Source organism: Lissotriton helveticus, chromosome 10 (assembly GCF_964261635.1).
Source record: "Lissotriton helveticus chromosome 10, aLisHel1.1, whole genome shotgun sequence".
NCBI lineage: Eukaryota > Metazoa > Chordata > Amphibia > Caudata > Salamandridae > Lissotriton > Lissotriton helveticus.
Window position 1 is genome coordinate 438,517,119 of NC_136071.1, and position 22,737 is coordinate 438,539,855.

At 46.7% G+C, this 22,737-nt stretch overlaps 1 protein-coding gene across 2 annotated transcripts in view; it reads left to right on the forward strand.

The window, feature by feature from the left end:
* The window catches only part of LOC144784260 (mitochondrial Rho GTPase 2-like), a 1,917,079-nt gene that overhangs the window by 628,925 nt on the left and 1,265,417 nt on the right, over nucleotides 1-22,737 (forward strand). For both annotated transcript variants that reach the window (XM_078662926.1, XM_078662927.1), the window contains exons 27-28: nucleotides 9,590-9,721; nucleotides 11,049-11,216. In XM_078662926.1, coding sequence (XP_078519052.1) covers nucleotides 9,590-9,721; nucleotides 11,049-11,216 — 300 coding nt within the window. The remainder of the gene's footprint in view (nucleotides 1-9,589; nucleotides 9,722-11,048; nucleotides 11,217-22,737) is intronic.

Here is a 22,737-nt window from a genome sequence, read left to right on the forward strand (position 1 = left end):
CCTTGGATGCTTGTTTTTCGGTCCCCAGTACCCGATTAATAACGGATGCCCAAAAATTCATGAAAGCCCATTTTCAGGCACTGGAAGTTTCTGGAGTGTAGAACTGAATTCCTAGATAGCAGAAATAGTCAGAGCAACTCATAGAAGGACCTCTGGACACACTAAAGTACACCAATTACTCCTTCCTGTGTGGGAGTGTGCAGTCATTCATTTAGTGTGGACAAAGGGCCAGATGTATGACCAAGAAAATTGCGCATCACAAATTGCGACTCTTTTGTGAGTCGCAATTTGCAAGGCGAAATTTCCGATGTACAACTGTGTATTTCACACTGTTTGCGATTCCTAATGGGGTCGCAAATTGCGATGCTCAGTATTAATAATCAGCCTCTCGCAATTTGCGAGCCCATTGGGAATGACAGCCGTCCTTGGGATGGTGGCCTGCTGGGCTCAGTAGACCACCATGTCTGGGACTGCTTTTTAATAAAGCTGCTTTTTTTAAAAAATGCAGCCAGTTTTCCTTAAAGGGCAACGGGATGCATTTAAAAAAGAAAAATGAAACTTTTCAGTTTCATTTTTTTAAGCCCATGCAGTGGTCTCTGGGACCACTGCCTGCTTTTAAAAAATATTTTCCAACATACTCGCAGTGGGGAAGGGGTCCCCTGGGGAGTCCTTCCCCTTTGTGAGTGGTTTACCACCTACTTAAAGTAGGTGGTAAACTGCGAGTGTTTTGCGGCCGTTAATGCGGTCGTAAAACACTATTACATAGCATGGTGACTCGTTATTAGGAAGAGACGGCCCTTCCTAATAGCGAGAGTCGCAAATGCTATTATCATTTTTGCGGCCGCAAACGGGCAGTTCTCCCGTTTGCGGCTGCAAAAAAGGGTCGTACATCTGGCCCTTAGCACCTAGAAGTAAGACAAACAGAATCCATCACCATCCTCTGATATCACTCAGTCATCTCAAGCAGAAACCTGCCCGTCTGTTCCGTCGTGAATCCAAGCAGTGATAGGAAGTACAAGTTTAGGGATCTTAAGCTGGAGGTCCTTGCCAAGGTGGTGGTAAGACACCATGCCTGTCTAATGTGAAGAAGTCACCAAAAACAAACAATAACTTATCTGAAGAAGAAAATAGCAGACATCATCAGTTCTGTATCCACCAGTCCACATGGTGTTCAGCACATTAAAAACAGGCTACAAACCTTGAAATTCAAGGTTCCTAAGTGAGTTGCCAAGCACTAAAGCACGCCAACTGGTGGTAGTTCTCTTCCAGAGGATACTCATTAATAGTCATAAGCACTGAATAATCTCCGCCCGTGAGCGGGAACCCGGAACATATAACAATATACATATATATGTGTAAATATACAATAATTAGTACATAGTACTAAACCAAAATATACACATATACATAACCCATAATATGCAGCCCAACATAATGTATAGGCTAATAAGACCTTATTACACACTTTCTGCAGTATGAAAATACTCCATACATCAATGCAATAAACAGGCTAGAGCCTACAAATGCATTTCATAACATAAATACCCTTTATTTACATCAATGAATCTGTTGTAAAAGGCAATTAGCCTAACAAGGCTGCATATGAAAAAATGTATGTGTACAGAAAATCAGACTGGCACCTTGCCTTTAAGGCCCCAGAGAATCTGAGCACTTTGCCTTTAAGGCCTCCAGGAGAAACCGTGCTCCAATCATGCACCACAGGTGACAGTTAGGTCAGTTCTTTTTTCCGGCTTGTTCTGTGAGGAACCTCGAACTTGAGCTTGGCTAAATTTGACTTTTTTCAGTCAGAATTTGGTTTTTCCTGTCTTTTTTGACAAGATTTAGTTCCAGTGGTGGTCTGCTTTCATTTTCTGACTAAACTGTTGGAGTTTTTTTAGTCAGTTATGCCACCTTTATTTTATAAATGTCCTTCCTGTGGGAAGAAAATGTCAAAGACTGATCCACACGCTGTTTGTGTGGTTTGTCTTCCTTCTTCTCATAAGGTGGAAGAATGCTATCACTGCTTTAACTTTTGCAGCAGGACTCTGAGAGAAAGGGAGAAGATGCGGCTTCTAGGTCGTTTGGAGAGAGAAGGAAAGGGGCCTAAAAGCTTGATCTCATTTGGAAGGCCCTCTTCTCATGAAAATCGTCGAAGATCTGCGTCTGCTGAAGGTACAACCAAGAAAAAGCGTCGACGTCGAAAAAGGTGCGTTCAGCGTCGAGATCAAGATCGCCTTCAGGCTTATCGACGCTGAGGCAAACAAAGCTCCATTGGCGTCGAGGACATCACCAGTGAGGCAGAAGTCGATGTCGATGCAGTCACCGTCGAAGAGTTTCTCGACGTCGAGACATCTGGTGTCTGTTGCGGTAAAAACGACGTCTGGGTACTGAGTTCGACGCCGAAGGAGAAACGACACTCGACTTCGAAGGAGAGACAGCACTCGTCGTCGAAGGAAAGTCGACGGTCGACGTCGGAGGAGAGACGACGGTCGACGTCGAAGGAGAGACGACGGTCGACGTCGAAGGAAAGACGAAAGATGTTAAAGAGAAAAACAACATCGAAAACTAAAGTAAGATCAGCGTCAAAGGATGATGCGACGTCCAGACATGAAAAGAAGAGGAGATTGAAGTCTCCATCGAGACGTGGTTCGACGTCTATACATGCTTCAGGCTTGAGGCATGAAGAGAGAGTATCAGTGGCTAAGTCTCCCCCACCTGCCAAAAGGTCGGCATCGAGACATTCGAGATCAGCCTCTCGGACCTCCCATAGGTCTTTGTCGAGGTCTGAAGTGATTCCACTGCCTTTGGTGACTTCTACACCTCAAGACCAGCAGGAAAAAGATGCGCACCAGGATTCTTCGGTGGTGGCGCACTCTGGTTTGACTTCAAGGCAGTCGGTGTCAGAGGAAAGGCAACTAGTTCCCAGAGAACAAACTCCATCTGGCTCACCACGATCTGAGCGGAGTGGCGCTTCAAGGTCTTCCAAATCTTCACTGGGAGTTCAGATTGTACAAGTTTCGCCGGAGGGCTCTCCGGAGCGTGCAGCACAACTGATTAACATGTCACCGAGATGGTTGGAAAGCCTACGACACTGGAAGATGCAACCAACCGCGAACCTAACTAGTATGAGAGCTCAGGAGGTTGTGTTGCCTAGGAGATCACGTTCTAGGTCTCCGGTAAGAGGGAGATCTCGCTCTAGAGAACGCAGACAGCAGAAGTCTTCTACTCCTGCAAGGCGAAGTAGGTCTCCTACATCATCTTCTTCATCGTCATCTCCGAATAGAAGTTCGTATAGAGACTATTCTCCTACGATATCGTCAAGTCCCCCTTCGAGGGTATCCCAAGTGGATGACTTAGGCACCTTTAGCGATGTGTTATGTCGTGGAGCAAATAAGTTCAACATTGTGATGGCAGTTCCCCAAGTGACATCTTCTGTCATTTTTGAGACTTTGCATCACAAGACTTCTGCTAGACCTCTTCTGCCTTTGGTTCCTGGTTTGTTGGAGCCTGCTATGAAAACTTTCTTGACTCCAGCCACGGTGGGTTCAGGCCCTTCTACGATTGCGATGAAGTATAGGGCTCCTGACCAAGATCATATATTCTTACGTTCTGATCCTCCTCCAGACTCCCTTATAGTGGCGGCAGCCAGGAAGGCGCATTCTGCAACTTCTGTTTCCTCTGCTCCACCTGAAAAGGACAGTAAGACCATGGATTCCTTAGGTCGGAGGATGTGTAACACTGCTGGGTCGGTGATGAGAGCGGTTACCATCTCCTTTTCAAAAAGCCACCTCCTCTCATTCCTCCAAAGAAAATGTTACATTGGAATATGAAGCTTTTACAAAAATAAGCAAGTATACTCCTAGGAAAGAAAGCCATAGAGAGGGTTCCTCCTCAGCAGAGAAATCAAGGCTTATATTCACGGTTTTTCCTAGTGAGGAAGAAGGGTCCAAACGCAGAATTCAGGCCTATTCTGGACCTAAGGCTTTTAAACAAGTACATTCGGAAAGAGAAATTTTGAATGCTAGCGCTTCATCAGATCTTCCCCCAGTTACATCAGGGGGACTGGATGTGCTCCATCAACATGAAAGATGCCTATTTTCATGTTCCCATTTCCAGAAAACATCGCAAATTTCTCAGGTTTCAAGTATCTGCTCATCACTACCAATATGCAGTATTTCCATTCGGCCTGAAGTCAGCGCCCAGAACATTTTCCAAATGTATGGCGGTAGTTGCGGCTTTTCTTCGAAGGAAAAAGATTTTCATATATCCGTACTTAGACGACTGGCTTCTGAAGAGTTCGTCCCCATCTCTCTTGGAGGAGCATCTGTCGATATACCTCCACCTCATGCGCAGGCTGGGTCTTCAAGTCAACCTTCAGAAATCTATAATGAATCCGACACAGCTGATCCATTATCTGGGGGCCCTGCTGGACACAGAAAGAGAAAACGTGTGTCCTTCGGAGGAGAGGTGGTTATCGATCAAGTCCAAAGGTCATCTTCTTCTTCAGTCCAATTACCCAACAGTTCGGCAAGTGTCCTCTCTCCTGGGGTCCATGGCATCTTGCATCTTCATTGTTCCAAACGCAAGATTGCACATGCGTCCTCTGCAGCAGTGCCTAGAAGATCAGTGGAAGCAGAGAACGGGATGCTGGGAGGATCGGATTTGTCTCCACCAGTCTGCAAAAGATTCCATCAGGTGGTGGATGAAGAGAACACACTTGATGAGAGGAGTGCCTTTTCATCAGGACCCTCCAACGCAGACTCTGATCACGGACGCCTCACTCCAAGGCTGGGGTGCTCATATGGGCCCTCTGCAGGTACAAGGGCTATGGTCAGATTTCGAGAAAGGATATCACATCAACCTGCTCGAACTCAGGGCTGTCCATCTTGCTCTAAAGTGTCTGGCTCCATCTCTACAAACTCGGTCCATCCTGGTGCAGACAGACAATACAACGACAATGAATTATCTAAACAAGCAGGGGGGTACCAGATCCAGGACTCTGTCCTTAGAAGCCCAGACCATCTGGAATTGGTTACTAGCAAGAGACTTGTCAATAACAGCTGTTCACCTGCCAGGGTCTCTCAATTCGTAGGCGGACGATCTCAGCAGAGACTTCGTTGAAGCTCACGATTGGGTGCTCAACGAAGAAGTCGTGCACAGTATTTTCCAGTCATGGGGAACACCAGATATCGATCTGTTCGCAGACGCGGCAAACACAAAATGCCCCGTCTTCGCATCCAGGTTTCCCCAGAAAGGGTCGCAAGGGAATGCCCTTTTGATAGACTGGTATCAGAACTTACTGTACGCTTTTCCACCAACACCGTTGATACCGACAGTAATCAACCGGATGTACAAAACCAACTCGAGGATGATTCTGATTGCTCCCGAGTGGCCTCGCCAGTGGTGGTTCCCAGATCTCCTTCAGTTGTCAGAAGTGCCACACAGGAGGTTGCCATGTCGCCTGGATCTTCTGTCCAAGCAGAAGGGGCGAGTGTTTCATCCCAATCTGTCATCTTTACGCCTGGCAGCATGGCTCCTGAAGTCGTCCAATATGATCACTTGCAGCTAAATCCGGATTGTATGCACATTCTAAAGGAGGCAAAAAGACCTTCTACAAGGAAATCCTATGGATTCAAGTGGAAACGTTTTTTCCTGTGGTGTCAAAATAATGATCTTGACCCGATTCATTGTCAGGAACAGGTGATTTTGCCTTATCTGTTATACCTCGCAAGATCTGGTCTGCAGTTTAATTCCATTAAAGTCCATCTTGCTGCAATAACAGCCTACAGAAAATCGCCCACTCAGACATCCTTTTTTAGGATGCCTGTGGTGAAGGATTTTCTGGAGGGTTTACGGAAGGTGTATCCACCAGTCAGGTCTCCTTCTCCACCATGGGAGCTTAATGTGGTGTTAACCAAGTTAATGGATGCCCCTTTTGAGCCTATACATAAAGCTTCTTTGCAACACTTGACTTGGAAGGTAGCGTTCCTTGTAGCCATTACTTCTGCTCGTAGAGTTAGCGAGATTCAGGCTCTGTGTTGTAAAGAACCGTTCACTGTCTTCCATGCAAATAGAGTGGTACTCAGGACGCATCCTGCTTTCCTGCCCAAGATAGTGTCGGATTTTCATATTAACCAAACCATAACATTGCCTACTTTTTTCTCAAAGCCTTCTAGTTCTGCTGAAAGGGCTCTGCATTCTTTGGATCTGAAGAGAGTCTTAAAGTTTTACTTAGAAAGGACAAAAGCTTTAAGAAAGACAGACCGTTTATTTATCAATTATGGTCCTACTAACACTGGTTTGGCAGCATCCAAGAGATCCATCTCTAGATGGATTGTGTCATGTATTCTTCTGGCTTATCAGCTAGCACATAGGTCTTTATCAGGTAGACCTAAAGCCCATTCTACGAGAGGAAAAGCTTCTACCACAGCTCTTCTTAGGAATGTGTCTTTGACAGAGATATGTAAAGCAGCGACGTGGCGTTCAGTACACACGTTTACACGCCATTATTGTCTTGATTCAGACACACAGGCTGATGCGCAAGTTGGTCAAGCATCGCTCAGAAATTTATTTGCTAGTTCTAGCTGAACACTGTGTTAAAATTGTTGCTATGCTCTTATCTGTTCGCCCGCGTCTTGTGGGTATGAGCTTGCTACTCTATTCAGTGCTTATGACTATTAATGAGTATCCCCGGGAAGAGAAGGATTAGTTACTTACCTGTAATCCTAGTTCTCTTTTCAGGGGTATACTCATTAAAGTCATAAGCACCCTCCCGCCTCCCCGGGCGAGCAGTAGCATTGTTGTTTTTCAATATGTATTGTGAAGTTTTTAAGTGCAGATTCCTGCTAAAGTTTACTGTACCGTACAAAAGAACTGACCTAACTGTCACCTGTGGTGCATGATGGGAGCAGGGTTTCTCCTGGAGGCCTTAAAGGCAAAGTGCTCAGATCTCTGGGGCCTTAAAGGCAAGGTGCCAGTCTGATTTTCTGTACACATACATTTTTTCATAGGCTAATTGCCTTTTACAACAGATTCTTTGATGAAAATAAAGGGTATTTATGTTATGAAATGCATTTCTAGGCTCTAGCCTGTTTATTGCATTGATGTATGGAGTATTTTCATACTGCAGAAAGTGTGTAATAAGGTCTTATTAGCCTATACATTATGTTGGGCTGCATATTATGGGTTTATACATGTATATGTGTATATTTTGGTTTAGTACTATGTACTAATTATTGTATATTTACACATATATAAGTATATTGTTATATGTTCCGGGTTCCCGCTCACGGGCGGAGATTATTCAGTGCTTATGACTTTAATGAGTATACCCCTGAAAGAGAACTAGGATTACAGGTAAGTAACTAATCCATCTCCACCCCACTCTACCTCAAGGCATGGAATAAAAAAATTATACAGTAACACACAAAACCTGCCTGACAGTAGGATGAGGGTATGAATTTAGTGAGTACGGATGCCTCACTGTTTTACGGCAAAGACGCTCACCCGTCTAATTGGTGGCATGCTTTTTCATGTGGTCCATCCTGGCACCGCCCAAGCTGCAAGCTACTAACTACTGCATTGATTGGAAGCTTCAAAGAGTTAATTCAAAGTGTTGTGATTCCTTTTCCATCTACCTGCTTCCATTGTTACATACCACCATTTATTATGTGTGCACTGCAGGGACCTTGATCTCTAATATCTTATCTATGGGTCCCAATTGTGTGCACTATCTGAAAGAAACAGTTATGTACAGATTCCTTACCTTAGAATTACCCCCAGGTGTCAGACTGGATCCGGAAAGTATTTCATCACCAGTACCCTTGCGCTTCGGTAGGTGGCGTTGGTGACTCCGCGTTTGTCGTCTGCATTGTTGCCGGGATGATGTCGTGGTAGCTACATAGATGCCGCCCTCGTCTACTGAAGTTAGTTCTTTCTTTTTCCGCGCCAGCAAGCGCAGATCCGGAGAGAGCTGTACCCCTAGTCATTTTGTGACTGAACCTTTTCTCGACTTTTGTTGACTTTGTTGGTTTTTGAGTCCACTGACTCCTGGTGCACGAGAGATGCACGTATTTAAGGCTTGCGGTTCCTGTAACCGAATGATGTCGGTGACAGATCCGCACGCTTGTGCCTCTACTGCCTGGAGCGTGACCACGACCCCAAGTCGTGCTCCGACTGCTGGACCATGGACCCGATGTCTTTGTGAGAGTGGTCCCAAAAATTACCCGAAGCCCGGCAGTTGGCTCCGTGCCGCTCAAGGTTCTGGTCGCGTAGGAGGTCGAGGAACCGGTCGCTGAGCCGACACCATTCTTCCTCTAAGTCTTTGCACTCGGGTCAGGTAAGTCGAAGCATAAAAAGAAGTCGAAGGAGCATATTTGCTCTTCGACTTCTCCCCGTCTGTCGGCCGACGCAATGAGGGATGCAAGTTGTCCCCCTCCGGCGGCTCCGCGTGCGGAGCCTGTAGGGTCGGCTCCGGGTTCCCACCTTCCCTGGACCGGGAGCGACCCCTGCCCAGCTTTGTCAGTTTTACGAAGCGATGCATGCCATCTTTGGGTAGCCCGACTCCGCCTGCGCACCTTCGGGCCCCACGTTATAGATAGATTCGCACTTAGTTATAGTGCGAACCGACTTCTCGGGTTAAGGACATCCTATCAGGGCCCTAGTTTTGTGCACCTGTGGTCAGTGTCTTGCATGGCTCTGCGCTGCTGGTGTGGAAAGTCGTGTACGGGAACTACCGTCAGTGCACGAGGGCGGCATCTATGTAACTACCGTCATGTCATCACAGCGACCACGATGCTAAAGACGAACGCGGAGTCAACCGATGCCACCATCCGTCGCGCAGGGGTACTGCTGATGGAAAATTTTCCAGATCCAGTCTGATTTCTGGGTGTAATTCTAAGGTAAGGAATCTATAACTAACCTATGTTTCTTACAGATATATCGTTATCGAAGGTAAGTAACTTGTTTAACAGACTTAGCTGTTGGTTGAAGGAATGAGCCCAAGTGTTGGACTGATACAAAGACTAATTGTTCTTGGCTATATAGTTGCACTGAATGTAGTCTTTAATCCATTTTGTTTGAGCTATGATATTACGTCAGTTTTCATTTCTAGTTCCTTGTTTGGATATGCTTATTGTGAGAAATACAATAGTGTGTGTACAGGCCAAGGATTTGTGATATGCGCTTCTTTTCTGCGGGTGTTATGCCTTGTCTCATTAGACTTATTTTTTGGGCCTTGAAGTAAAGCTCGCTCACTTAAATTAGGCCACATATCTGGAATGCTAATCCTGTACACATTTCAGTTGACTCAGTTAGGCACACAAAACCTTTACAAACGTAACTTGGTTTGCATACTTGTCACTAGGTCAGTCCTCTCCAGCAAGTACAGTGGGAAATGTCGGTTTACCAATGAACCTTCCATGGTAACACCTATCATCTGTTACATGGTAGTTTCACAGCTCTCAGGGATAAAATGTCTAAATTCTTAGATACCATATACAGAATGGACATAATTATTTTAGATAAAATAAGCGATTTTGTGATGGATTCCACTGTGGAGTTGTAATTCATTTGTGATTTCTATTCCTAGATGGCAACAAGGTGCAAAGAAGAGATTCCACATATATTGCAAATGGAATGCCCCGCAGGTCAGCTCCCGTGCCTTGTATATCCTCACCCCCCTGCCTAGATATCAGCTCCATACATCAAGAAGGCCGACATGGTAAGGACACGCAATTGTGCTTTTGGAGGTGTTTGCCGAGAGGAGTGGAATGTGAGATAAGGTGGCAAGCAGTTTTTCCCTAACAAAGGTGCTAAATCCACAGGGCTGAGAGGAAATTCTACAAAGCTTTACAATTGTAGTTAAAAAATTCATAGAATCTACTCTACAGTTTAAATAAAGTTATCATTTTCCCTCCTTAGGATACAAGGAGCTCTCTTTTTGTCAGAGATTAGAAAAACATTCTCAAGACTTTGTGTCCTTGACTTTATTGGGGGGTTTGAAGCCCTTAATGTCATTATCTTCATCCTCATTCTGTCACTTATTAAAAATATTTTGTTTAGATAAATTACCTGTTGCCATACTTTATTATACTCCTAGATTGCACAGAAGGTGGAAAACATATCTGTACCATTTTCTTTGAGAGGATGAAGACCAACTTACTTATCCAACAAAAGATTAAGCCACGGTTCTGGGCTTATCTTTAATGGCACTGACCTCTTTAACAAAGAAGTCAAAGTCGTGATGATAATTAGCAGCAGGTACTCACTTATGACGTGCGATCAGTGGCTGCAGTTTCAAAGATGCCATTAGTCCTTATGCAGGACACAAAACACCAACATTCTCAGGTGACCTCAAGAGGACTCAATGAGCAATTCATTTTTCTATGCTTTTCCAAATTACCCTCTGCTCCGTACCAGTTAACAATGTTGATAAATCCTGTTGCCAGATGGTCCTGGTAGCCCACATTTTGAGAAATTCCCTCATGTCAGTCTAATACCATCTACCTCTAAAGCCTCATAGCAGAGCTTATACCACCTTTTTTTGATTACCCCTAGAGAACTGCCCAGATGTATTGGAATAATGTTGAAGGGATCCTAGGCTTTCCGTCACACACACAATCTTTGGAACATTGAGGCACAGCCTTTTCTGTCATCTAGCACTATGAGGTTCTTCTGAAACACAAAAAGAGTGCCACCCTGTTGAGCTGATGAGACCCGCTTGGTAGTCCAGCACTATTTCTATTGTTCGTTTATGATCCCAAGACTTTAAATCTGACTTGATTTGTTGTTATGATGCCATAAAAAAGCCATTTGCTGTTTGCATTGATTCGTCCACTCTTCGCACATTCTTTTTCACTAAAGCCAACTGTGTTTGGTCAGCAATTGAAAGCTATTTGCGCAGGTGTGAAGTCTTTTATACAAACTGTGAATATTTCCATTACTTTGTTAGGTTCCAGGATCTACTACGATCATGAACTCCATATCTGCACTGATTCTGTATGATTGGAAGATTTCTTTGTAGATCAATTGTAATCTTTTCTCCACAGATACTTTTTTTGAGTCTGATGAAGGAGAGAAATTAGGAGAGACTGGCACGAAAGGATTAGCGAACAAGGACCACTCTGTCCTAATAAAAAAATATGAAGTTAATCGAAAGGAATTGCCTCTGACTGAAAGACCTAGATCTAGTTTAGTCCAAAAGGGTCCTGAAAATGGTAAGAGTCCTTTAAAGCATGCAGCATTCTTCTCTGTGCCGCCTGATTAATCAATGTTTGGTTAGTCCATGTAGTTGGTTTTCCAATCATTAGGATTGCCTTACATTACAGTATATAATTGGTGCATGGAAATCTATTTATTGGTAGACACTTTTGATGTGTGTGGAAACAAGGGATTATTTTACACACCACTCTAGTTCTCTATTGTGGAAATGAGTTATAATTTCAAGCTTGTTATAATGTTTCCAGGTTTGTGTTAGGACCTCTCATTACTTTTCTTCTGCTACTTTGTAAAGACTAAGGCTATAAGAAACATTTAAAATGAAAACCATTCCACTGATGCTTCGTAGATCCTCATCTCCTCTGTAGGCGCCCATGAATGTCATCCCGAGAACTCTGCCCTTGTTCAGTTTACCATTGTTTCATGACTAGGTTTGCGCTGTACAGATACATGATACTTTAGTTTTATTTGTTTTGTGTGGAAGAACAGGTTTGTAAAACCCCATTCCTACATGTGGAGCATTGGACGGATCTTGTACTGTTTAGACACTAGAGAATACTCTGATTACATACTGGTAATCTACGTTACTATGATGAAGTCTTCCTCATTCCAATAATTACTTTTTGAAGTAAGCCCACGTTCTGTGACCAGAGTCCTATGGCTTTATCATTCTAAAAATAAACTTGCCTATGCCCCTCCATGAATCAAGAGGGCCATAAAATCATCCTGCAGCTCTGCCACCTCTTGTAATAATATCTAAGTTCTTGAAGGATTGAAGCCTAAGCACCTGTGAAAGTTAGGGTTGGATTTAATGTGATGACAAAGGAAGCATAAAACTATTATAAGTAATCTGAACATTATCCCTTCATCCCATTACTATTTTGAGCCCTTACTTATTGTGAACAAACACTTAAATTTGGTTCTGCAAATCAATAGCCACCTATCTGATAGAGACATCTTGCTGCATATTCCTCCCCTTTAAATTCTCTTCAGGTGCCAGACTGGATCATATATATGCAGACCCAAAGGGATACCTTCTGCCAATTTAGGCTAGGGCTGGAATCAGGAAATCTTGTGTTCGTCCCATATTTTATGGAACAAATCTAAAATAATGGGGAGTCTTATATCTGGATTCCTTGGGTAGCCTGGGGATATTTAGAATGGTAGCTATCACTATCTCTGACTCCATTACCATGAGTAGTAAGTATAAATTGGCTTCCTGTGAACTTGCTGAGGAGGATTTAGCAAGTCAATCAAGTAAAGAAGCCTGATAATACATTTTTATATTTGACAGAGCTAAACCCCCCATCTTCCGAGTCTTACTGTAGGGCTTGAAGTTTCAGTGTAGACTTTATTCCCCTGCCATAAGAATTTTATAATTTCCATGTTAGCTGGGTAAAAAAAAGTTTGAGGGACCTTGATCAAAATATTAATAAAAATAAATAAAAAGAACTGAAGTATGCACATATCTAAAAGAAACATGTAGTGATATATTCCTTACCTTAGAATTACCCCCAGGTGTCAGACTGGACCTGGAAAGTTTTCGTCAGCAGTTCCCCTGTGCGTCGGAAGGTGGCGTCGTGCAGCTCCGCGTCTGTCGTTGGCGTCGTGGTCACCAAGATGACGTTGCGGCAGCTACTTAGACGCCGAGCTGACATCAGTTCTTTCTTTTTCCGCGCCTACAAGCGCAGATCCGAGAAGAGCATCTTTTTGATAGAGTTTTATCGAGGCCTTTTGTCTCAATTCTTTTAAGTCGATCGAGTCCTGGTGTTGTTGGGATGCCCGGATTCAAGAACTATCAGTGACGGACTCACACCTCGTGTGTCTCCACTGCCTGGGGTGCGACCACGATTCTAAGTCCAGCAGTCGGCTCCGCGCCACTCAAGGTCCCGGTCCTGTGGGAGGTCGAGGGACCGGTCGCTAACCCGTCATCAACGTTCCTCTGTATCTAAGTCTTCGCACTCGGGTCAGGTAAGTCGAAGCATTCCAAGAAGAAGTGGAAGAAGCGGCGTCGCTCTTCGACTTCCCCTTGCGGCTTAGGGTGCGGGTGGTGCCACCCCCGCGGCTCCGGCGGACCTTGAGACGTCGCTGCTGGCCTACCAGCCCTTTCCGGGTCTGTCGGCGACGCCTGCTCAGGTGCAAGATTTTCTTGCTGCCATGACCTGACTCTTTGTGCCGTCTGGCCCCGCCAGAGCGCCTACGGTGCCCGCGGGCCCGACTGGGGGTCCTGCCCTTCCATCGCCGACGGCTTTGGCCTCAGCGCCACCGTCGACTTCAGCCCCGGCGCTGCAAGACCCCCTGGATCCAGGCTCGGATCCCGGGCGAATCCGGTTGACCTCATAACACCTCCACCGGTGTCGATCCCTCCTCCGGCACCACCTCCGACGTCGTCCGGTGCTACCGCCGACGTTGGCCCCGTTTTCAGCCCCGAACCTGACATGGCGCCGGATCGGCGTCGCTCGACGCCAATTCCGACGGGGCCTTTCTACCCCTATGTCCGTCCTTCTTATTTTCACCCTGTTTCGCATACTTTGGAGGAAGAGGAGGACTGCGAGGGGCTTGAGTACCCTCTCCCACAGCAGTGTGACTATGATCCGGACTGGACAGAGGTCTTGGGGGATGCCAATGGTCTTGACACCTCTCCTGACCTTGGCATGCTGTCTCCTTCTACCGTGGCTACAGAGGAGGGAGCCAGTTACGCAGTGGTGTTGCGTAGGGTGGCCGAGGCCCTCCACCTCGAACTCCCTACAGTGGCCGTCAGGACTAACCTCCTGACAGAGGTGCTTCAGTCGGCGGCAACCTCTTCGGAGCCCTTGCTGTCTTTTAATGATGCATTTTCGGACGTTCTTTTGGACACTTGGTCCATGCCTAACACAGGAGCTCCTGTGGACAGGAACGTGTCCCGACACCATCGCCCGGCTCCGGGCGACCCCCTCTTTTTCTCCCAACACCCCACTCCTGAGAGCTTGGTTGTCCAGCCATCAGCTTCCAGAGCGCGTTCCCTTCCGCACCTCTGGATAGGGAATCCAAGAAGCTGGAGCAGCATGGCAAGAATCTGTTTTCATCTGCCAGCTTAGAGCTGCGGTATGTGAACACTGCATGCCTCTTGGGCCGTTATTCCCATTCTCTGTGGGACACGGTTGTGCAGGTGCTGCCCAACTGTCCGGAGGAGGCACCCACCAGAGCAACCAGGACACATCGCAATCTTAAACACTCAATGCTCCTGACACATAGCTCTAGATGACTGACCGAGGCGACACGCGGAGGTGGTGGGACATGGGGGAGGGGGCCCAGATAGGAGCATCAAGGATTGGAGAACTGAGTAACACAACCCCTAGTGGACACTTTAGAAGGAACTGTCCGGCTGTAGCACCCAATAGCGCAAGGCGGACGAGGGACCCTCCAGGTTGATAGCATGGAGGACGCTCCACTTGACGTTGAAGTAGGGGGGTTCCGGATGGGTGTAGTCCCCCGCCTCAGAGTCCACGCGCCATCAGGGGGAGCAGAGGGGAGACATAGATTGGTAGGTTGAGCTGAGACGCTCCCAGTTGCTCATAATCGTATCATGTGGTTGCTCAAGGGGTGGGGATGTTGCAATAAAAATATATTTTAAAAAAAAATCTGTCCGGAGGAGGCACGGGAGAGTCGCAGCTAAGTTCACCATTTGTTGTGGGCTTGATACCGCCTCCTTGCTGGGCAGGGCGATTTCCACGACGGTGGCACTTCGGAGCCATGCCTGGCTGAGGACAACTGGCTTCTCAGGGGTATCCAGAACACTCTGATGGACATGCCCTTTGATGGCATTTGCCTTTTTGGCCATAAGGCAGATAGTACGCTGGATCCCCTCAAGGACTCCTCCACCTTCTGCTTTTCGCCCCTTTCTTGGCCACGGAAGGGGTGCCCCGCCACGTTCGTTTCAGAGCCACAGGCCTGCGTAGCAACAACCTCAGTGTGGACGTGGGAACCGCCAAGGTGGTTCTGTGGGCCAGTGGGCGGGTCAGTCCACCACCACCACCGCAGCATCCACTTCCAAGCCTTCCTAGTCCGACCTTTCAGGCCCATCAGACGCCTGTGGGTGGCAGGATTCGCCATCATCTCCCCCACAGGCGCAACATCACCTCGGACAGGTGGGTGCTGCAAATAGTCCGAAGGGGCTACTCCCTCTCCTTCGAGACCACCCCTCCAGCCATGCCACCTCAATACCACCGCATGTCGGGGGACCATCTTGCGCTTCTTCAGCAGGAAGTCACGGCCCTCTTGGCCAAGGGGGCCATTGAGCGGGTTCCTGGGCCAGAAGTAGGTCGTGGTTGTTAGCCTCACTACATTCTGGTCCCCAAGAAGGACAAGGGCCTGCGTCCTATCTGGGACTTCAGGAACGTCAACCGCTTCCTCCTGAAGGAGAAGTTCAAGATGTTGACGCTAGCTCAGGTATTCTCTGCCCTTGACCCTGGAGACTGGATGGTAGCGTTGGACTTGCAGGATGCATATTTTCACATCCCCGTCCTGCCGACCCACCGGCGTTACCTGCCGTTCACGGAGGCCACAAGCACTTTCAGTTTATCGTGCTCCCATTCGGCCATACCAGCTCCCCTCGGATGTTCACGAAAGTGAGGGCGGTGCTCGCACCTCATCTGCGCAGATCAGGGGTTCCAGTCTTCCCCTATCTCGACGACTGGTTGTTGAAGGTGGGTTTGCCCCAGGCAGTCGTCTCCCACCTCCAGTCTACGGCCGACCTCCTGCATTTGCTGGGGTTCTCCGTCAATGTGCCAAAGTCGCACCTGATTCCCTATCAGAAGCTCCTCTTCATCGGAGCGGTTCTGGACTCGGCGCACTTTCGGGTTTATCTTCCCAAGCAGCAAGTCTGGGATATTCAGGCTATGATTCTGATCTTTCACCCTCTATCCTGGGTTTCAGCTCCTGGGCCTGATGGCCTCCTGCATCCCGCTAGTGGATTATGCCGGATGGCATATGCGAGCTCTGCAGTGGGACCTGAAGTTCCAGCGGGCACAGCATCAGGGCAACCTGTCCGATCACGTCCAGATCTCAAAGGGCACTGCACGACAATTGCAGTGGTGGCTCACAAATCGCGATTGGGTCAATGGCAGATCCCTCTCCCTTCCCCATTCGAAGCACACAGTTGCAACGGACGCATCCCTCCTGGGATAGGGCAGCCACATGGGAGAGGCGGAGATCAGAGGCCTCTAGTCTCCAGCGGAGTCCGGGCTCCACATCAACCTTCTTGAGCTTCGGGCGATCCGGCTTGCACTGAAGGCATTCCTTCCTTCTGTCTGGGGAAGAGTGGAGTAGGTGATCACGGACAACACCACTGCCATGTGGTACTGCAACAAACAGGGCGGGGTGGGGTTGTGGACCCTATGTCAGGAGGCTCTGCGCCTCTGGACTTGGCTGGAATACCAGGGCATTTCCCTGGTGGTTCAACACCTGGCAGGTTCTCCGAACACCAGGGCGGACAAACTCAGCCGCCAGTGCATGATGGATCACGAAGGGCATCTGAACTAGGGCGTGGCACAAGGTCTCTTTCAGCAGTGGGGAGAGACTTGGTTAGATCTATTCACCACCGAAGAGAACGCGCAATGTCATCAGTTCTGCGCATTGGAATTTCCAAGGCGGCAGTCGCTAGGCGACACTTTTCATCGCGAGTGGAGTTGCAGTCTACTATACGCCTTTCCACATATACCACTTCTACCCAGAGTGCTGAAGAAGATCAAGCGCGACCGGGCCCAAGTCATTCTTGTGGCTCCGGGCTGGGCTCGAAGAGTATGGTATCCCGAGCAACTCAGCATGGCTATCGATCCCTCGATCCAACTGCCTCTTCTGGAGGATCTTCTGTCGCAGCACCAGGGGACGGTCCTCTACCCGAACCTGTCCAGCCCACACCTCCTTGCGTGGAGATTGAGCGGCGACAGTTGACGTCTTTTGACCTGCCTCTCGAAGTTTGTAATGTAATCTTGTCGGCCAGGCGGCCTCCTCTAAGACGGTATACGCCTGCAGGTGAAATAAGTTTGTGGCATGGTGCACAGCAAAGGCTGTGGATCCCCTTTCTGCCCCTCTTTCAGAGGTCCTTCTATTCTTACTTTCTTTGTCCCGGCAGGGCTGTACTCTGGGCACTATCAAGGGCTATCTCTCGGCCTTTTCAGCCTTTTTACGGCTTCCAGATCAGCCTTCCCTTTTCAAGTCCCCTGTTGTAAGTAGATTCTTAAAAGGCATTACTCGTCTTTTCCCTCCTGTTCCTTTCATAATGCTGCAGTGGGACTTGAACCTGGTTCTGACATATCTGATGTGTGCTTCCTTTGAGCCACTTCACAGCTGTCCTCCTCATCTTCTCACTTTAAAGACTGCTTTCCTGGTTGCCAGATGAGTGAGTGAGCTCTAGGCTCTTTCTTCTAAACCTCCTTTTCTCTCTGTCCATCTGGACAAAGTTGTTCCAAGGACTCGTATATCTTTTCTGCCAAAGGTTGTCACTGCCTTTCACATTGAGCAGACCATCATTTTGTCCACCTTCTTTCTGCCTCTGCATCCTTCCAGAGTGGAAGAGAGGCTCCACCATCTGGACCCAAAACGTGAGATCTCATTCTACCTGAACTGCACTCAACAGTTCCGGGCGGATGACCAGCTCTTTGGCTACATGGGCGCCAAGAAAGGTAGGGCCCTGAACAAGCGAATCATCTCTTGGTGGGTCGTTCTGTGCATAAAGGTTTGTTATTCTTTGGCTAAAAAAGAGCGTCCGGTGGGGCTAAGCGCCCATTCTACCAGGGCGACGGCAGCCACTACTGATTTGGCACAGGGAGTTCCCTTGCATGACGTCTGTCAGGCAGCTACGTGGGCCTCACTGCACACGTTTACGAAGCATTATTGCCTGGACAGCCAAGTTCGGAGAGACGGCTTCTTTGGCTGTTCTGTTCTCCAGGACTTTCTGGTATGATCTTGATTCACAGACCCACCACCGGGGTTGGTATTGCTGGGGTATCTATTCTAAGGTAAGGAATCTATCACTACGTGTTTCTTTCAGATACACAAGTTACTTACCTTGGGTAACGATATATCTGTAAGAAACATTAGTAGTGATAGGTAAGTAACTCGTGCTTTAAAAAGAGCCACACATCCTATAATCGACAAAGGAAGATTCTGCCATTGATTTAGGAGTTTACATAGTTTTTGCAGTGCTGTTTTGAAATGAAAGTTGAATAAATCATCTATTCAGTAGGTCACTAAAATACCTAAATATCTAAATGGTGTGGTGAAAGAATAATGCTCTTGAATAGATACTGGTAGTACTCCTCCGAATCAATTAAAAAGCAAAATTTCTGTTTTTGAGTGATTGATCTTAAACCCTAAAATTTCCGTACAGTCAATAATTTTAGCAAAAGCGTGCATTATATAGTTGTTGTCCGTCGCCAAATGAAGAGCCATGATGTCCGCGAACGTTTCAATTTTTCGTATCCCACTACCGAGGGTTGAATAGTCTGATCTTGTCTGAGAGCACAGGCCAGGGGTTCTATAAATAATGAAAATTGAATTGGCGACAGGGGACAATCCTGGCGAGTTCCAAGACCGACAGAAATTAGTCCTGCTAATTCTCCATTAACTATTATAGATGCCTTGCCATTGGCATATACATTTTAACTTAATAAACAACATCTTAGGGGTCTAGTAAAGAAACCCAATAATGCTTCTATATTGTTGTACCCCTGTCAATTGTACATGAGGACCAACACATTAAATTAACAGACCATATCACCAAAAAGTGAGGCACCAGTGAACGTAAGTCACCCCTGGTTGAGGATTCCCATCAAAAGTCTTGTATGGATCAATATTCTCATTTGGTAATCCTTATCGGGTATTGTATCTCTTGACCATTGAGATCAGCATACCCTGATAGCCAGTCCGGGGTAGCGACCCACAATCACTCAGTACTACCACATGATGTTGATATGATGGGAAAGTGCAGTGCAAAAATATATATAAGTGGTGATTAAAAAAGGATAGGAACTTAACAGAAAACAATTTTAATAGAAGTTAGCCCCTTCCTCATTAAAAACAAGAACAGTATAGCAACATGATCGCAGTTCACACAAATAGCTGCGAGGAGACCAACATGTTTCAGCCACGGGATGGTTACCAGGCTTTCGTCAGGGTCTCTGTTCTGTGTATATGCTACTGAATAACGTGTGAAAAACTATACAATAAAACACACTAGTGAACAACAGTAAAGGATATGATGTTCCTTCATCTGTACAAACTCCTCACTTCGGTACTTGGTTGCCTAAATACTGTGTGTGGGGAACAAACGTGCAGGTGAGCCACAATTAGAAAACACGATCTGTTGCTAAGAATGTAATATGTCTAAGTAAGTACCAAATGACCTTAAACAATCAATTACTCACCCAGAGTGACCGGGGAGTGGACCTCACCTCTTCCTGGACCTGGCTCAGGATATGTGAGACCCCGCTCTACAAAGACAAAAGCCAACTTCAAAAGGACAAAAAACCAGATGGATCTACTTATAGAACTACTCTGGCAATGTACTAAGAAAAGAAGTCCCAAAGTCTTTTATCATTGGAGCTCAATAGCATAAAAACACTGGTTCCCAAAAACCACCTGCTCACCATTCTATCGTTAACTACACTTAAAATACATGTAAGCGTTACTACCGCTATTTACACAGAGACACAATGCAGATAGGAATGCACCAAAACCATTAGGGACAGTGGACAAGAGCTCCTACCTGTCCGTCGTTGTCTCAGACTGTAGCTGAGTCAGGGGGAGGCACCGAGTGTCATGTGTGGCTCCCATTTCACCAAAATACCATCCCCAATCACCCAATCGCGTTCCTGTAAGGGTGGCATGGGGCGGATTCATAGTTCATTGTACTCCAACATAAGTGACAAACGATGTTAATTCGCGTGGAGGGGGGGACGGTGTACAACCCAATCTGCCCCGCGTTTGTTTGTTAGTATTAACTCGCGTGCGTAGTCTCGCGAGATTACTAAGCCGAACTACAGGGTGATGTCACTCCTCTACCCTGAGTAGTCCGTTAACTTTGTCATCCGCCCTCTGAGACCGAGGCTCCGGCTCAGAGAAAGAACTACAGGCTGACGTCATAATCGTGACGTTTGTAGTTCCAAGCGAGGGACCTGCCAAGAACAAAATGTTATTGCCCGCTCACTCCGGTATCAAAGCGCCATGAGAAAGTATCATATCTGTGTACAGGTCGAGCGAGTATAAGGTATTTACAAGCAACCATGCAGTTAGATATATAAAGGGCAATACTTGGAAGAGTTTTACTCATCGTGCCTTATGAAAACCAAATTGCCTGCAAAACTGATCTGAACCTTAACTAGAATCAACCTAGTTACGTTGTTTAACCCTGCAGAGCTCAACTGTTCACAGGTGGCATAAAAAAATGTGACCAGTCTAAGTACACTAGCTCTCATACATTGATGTGCACACCAGAATTAGTCAACACAATTATATTTACTCGCCAAACCTGTGCAGCTTCATAGAGTGTAGCTCTATCACCACGCGCATGTGCCATTATGATAGACTCAGCCAAGGTATATCATCATTCAGCCCTCGTTTGTCTGTACCCAATTTGAAAACCCATTTTTGTTCACGCAGGAACAAAAATCTCGACACGTCGCTAACGTGTGATGGAATAAAGGGTTTTTCCAAAACATGCCACTTAAAATCTATTTCTGTATGCTGTTGAGTGATGAAGTGTTTCGTGAGTCTCGAAACATCTTTCTTGCACCGGAACGTGCTTTTGTGCTCCTGCATTCTTACACGCACCTTCCTCGTGGTCATACCTACATATCGTTTGTTACACGTGCATGTTATGAGGTAGATGAGGTTTGTGCTATTGCAGTTGGTAAACTGCCGAAGCACCCACGGCCGATCAGTGCCAATATCCACACTTGTAATCCTAGAGGTAAGTGGACAGACAGAACACCCTCCGCAGGGATGGTGACCCATTACAGGAGGTAGGTCCCATAGTGTGCCTAACTCTCTATTGGGTGTGGCTTTGGGGCGAGTGTGTACTAAGTGATCTCTTAAGTTTTTTGAGCGTTTGAACGCGAAGAGTGGGAGTGCAATCTTGTCTCTACCACTGTTCAGAATACGCCAATGCTTTTTGATGACTCTCTGAACATAGTTGGACTTAGTATTAAAAGTACTCACTAGAGTCAGGCGATCCAAAGGTGGTTTCGCTGTGCGGGGTTCAAGCAGTGCAGCTCGATGGTTATTTGCTGCTCGTTTGAGTGAACGCTGTACCAGTTTCTTAGGGTAATGTCTTGCCATCAGTTGTTTAGATAAGTCCTCTGCATGGTGCTTAAAGGTTTCAGAGGTAGTACAGTTCCGTCGAACACGGAGGAACTGCCCAAAGGGTAGATTATCACGCAGGGACTTGGGGTGTTGGCTTTCATACAGGAGGAGTGAATTTCGGGCCATGGGCTTTCGATATAGTTCACTCTCTAGGCCTGTCTCAGTACTGTAGATTGAGAGGTCCAGAAAAGGGAGCCGGTCTTTGCTCATTTCCATGGTGAAACGAAGGTAATGGTTCTGATTATTGAGCCATTAATGGAAGCTCAGGGCCAAATCACTTGTCCCTCTCCAAACCATAAGAATATCATCAATATATCTTTTCCACCAAATTATTGATGAAAAGAAGGGATTGGAGGAATGCAACACTATGGTTTGTTCGAACTCATGTACATATAGGTTCGCTAGGGAAGGGGCAAAAATGCTGCCCATGCTTGTCCCAGAGATTTGATGGTATACCTGGTCCTCATACTTAAAAAAGTTTTCTTTCATTGCCATGGTTGCTAAGGCCATGACAAATGGAACTGGAGTAATGGAGTCCCATTCCGATGCCTCCAGGATGCCCCTGATGGTGTCCAGAGTGGCATCCTGGGGAATGGAGGTGTACAATGACTCTACGTCTAGAGAGACTAGATAGTCAGTCTCTCGATCAAAGGCTATTTCAGGAATAACTCTCAGGACATCGGTGGTGTCCTTAAGAAAAGTAGGCATTTTTTGAACCAAAGGTTTGAGGAAGAAGTCGGCAAAAGCTGAAAGGGGTTCTAAAAGTGACCCCTGGCCAGAGATTATGGGCCTGCCCGGTGGTGGTCTCTGGGGTTTATGCACCTTAGGTAAGGTGTAAAAATAGGGCATAGTCGGATGTTTAGCCTGTAGGAATTGGGCCTCTAAGGGGGTGATCCAACCCTCACCTTCAGCCTCTTCAACCAGTACTCTGATCTCACTCATCAACCTAGGGGTGGGATCGATGGACAAAGGTCGATATGCATTGTTATTGCTCAGTTGGAGAAGACACTCAGTCCTGTATGTCTCTATATCCTGAACAACAATGGAGCCCCCTTTATCCGCGGGCTTCACAATTATGGTCCCGTCTTGGGTCAATGTTTTTAGAGCCTGCCTCTCAATGGTTGAAAGATTGTTGTAATTGGCTCTCGAACAGTATTGTATTTGTTCAATGTCGTTCTT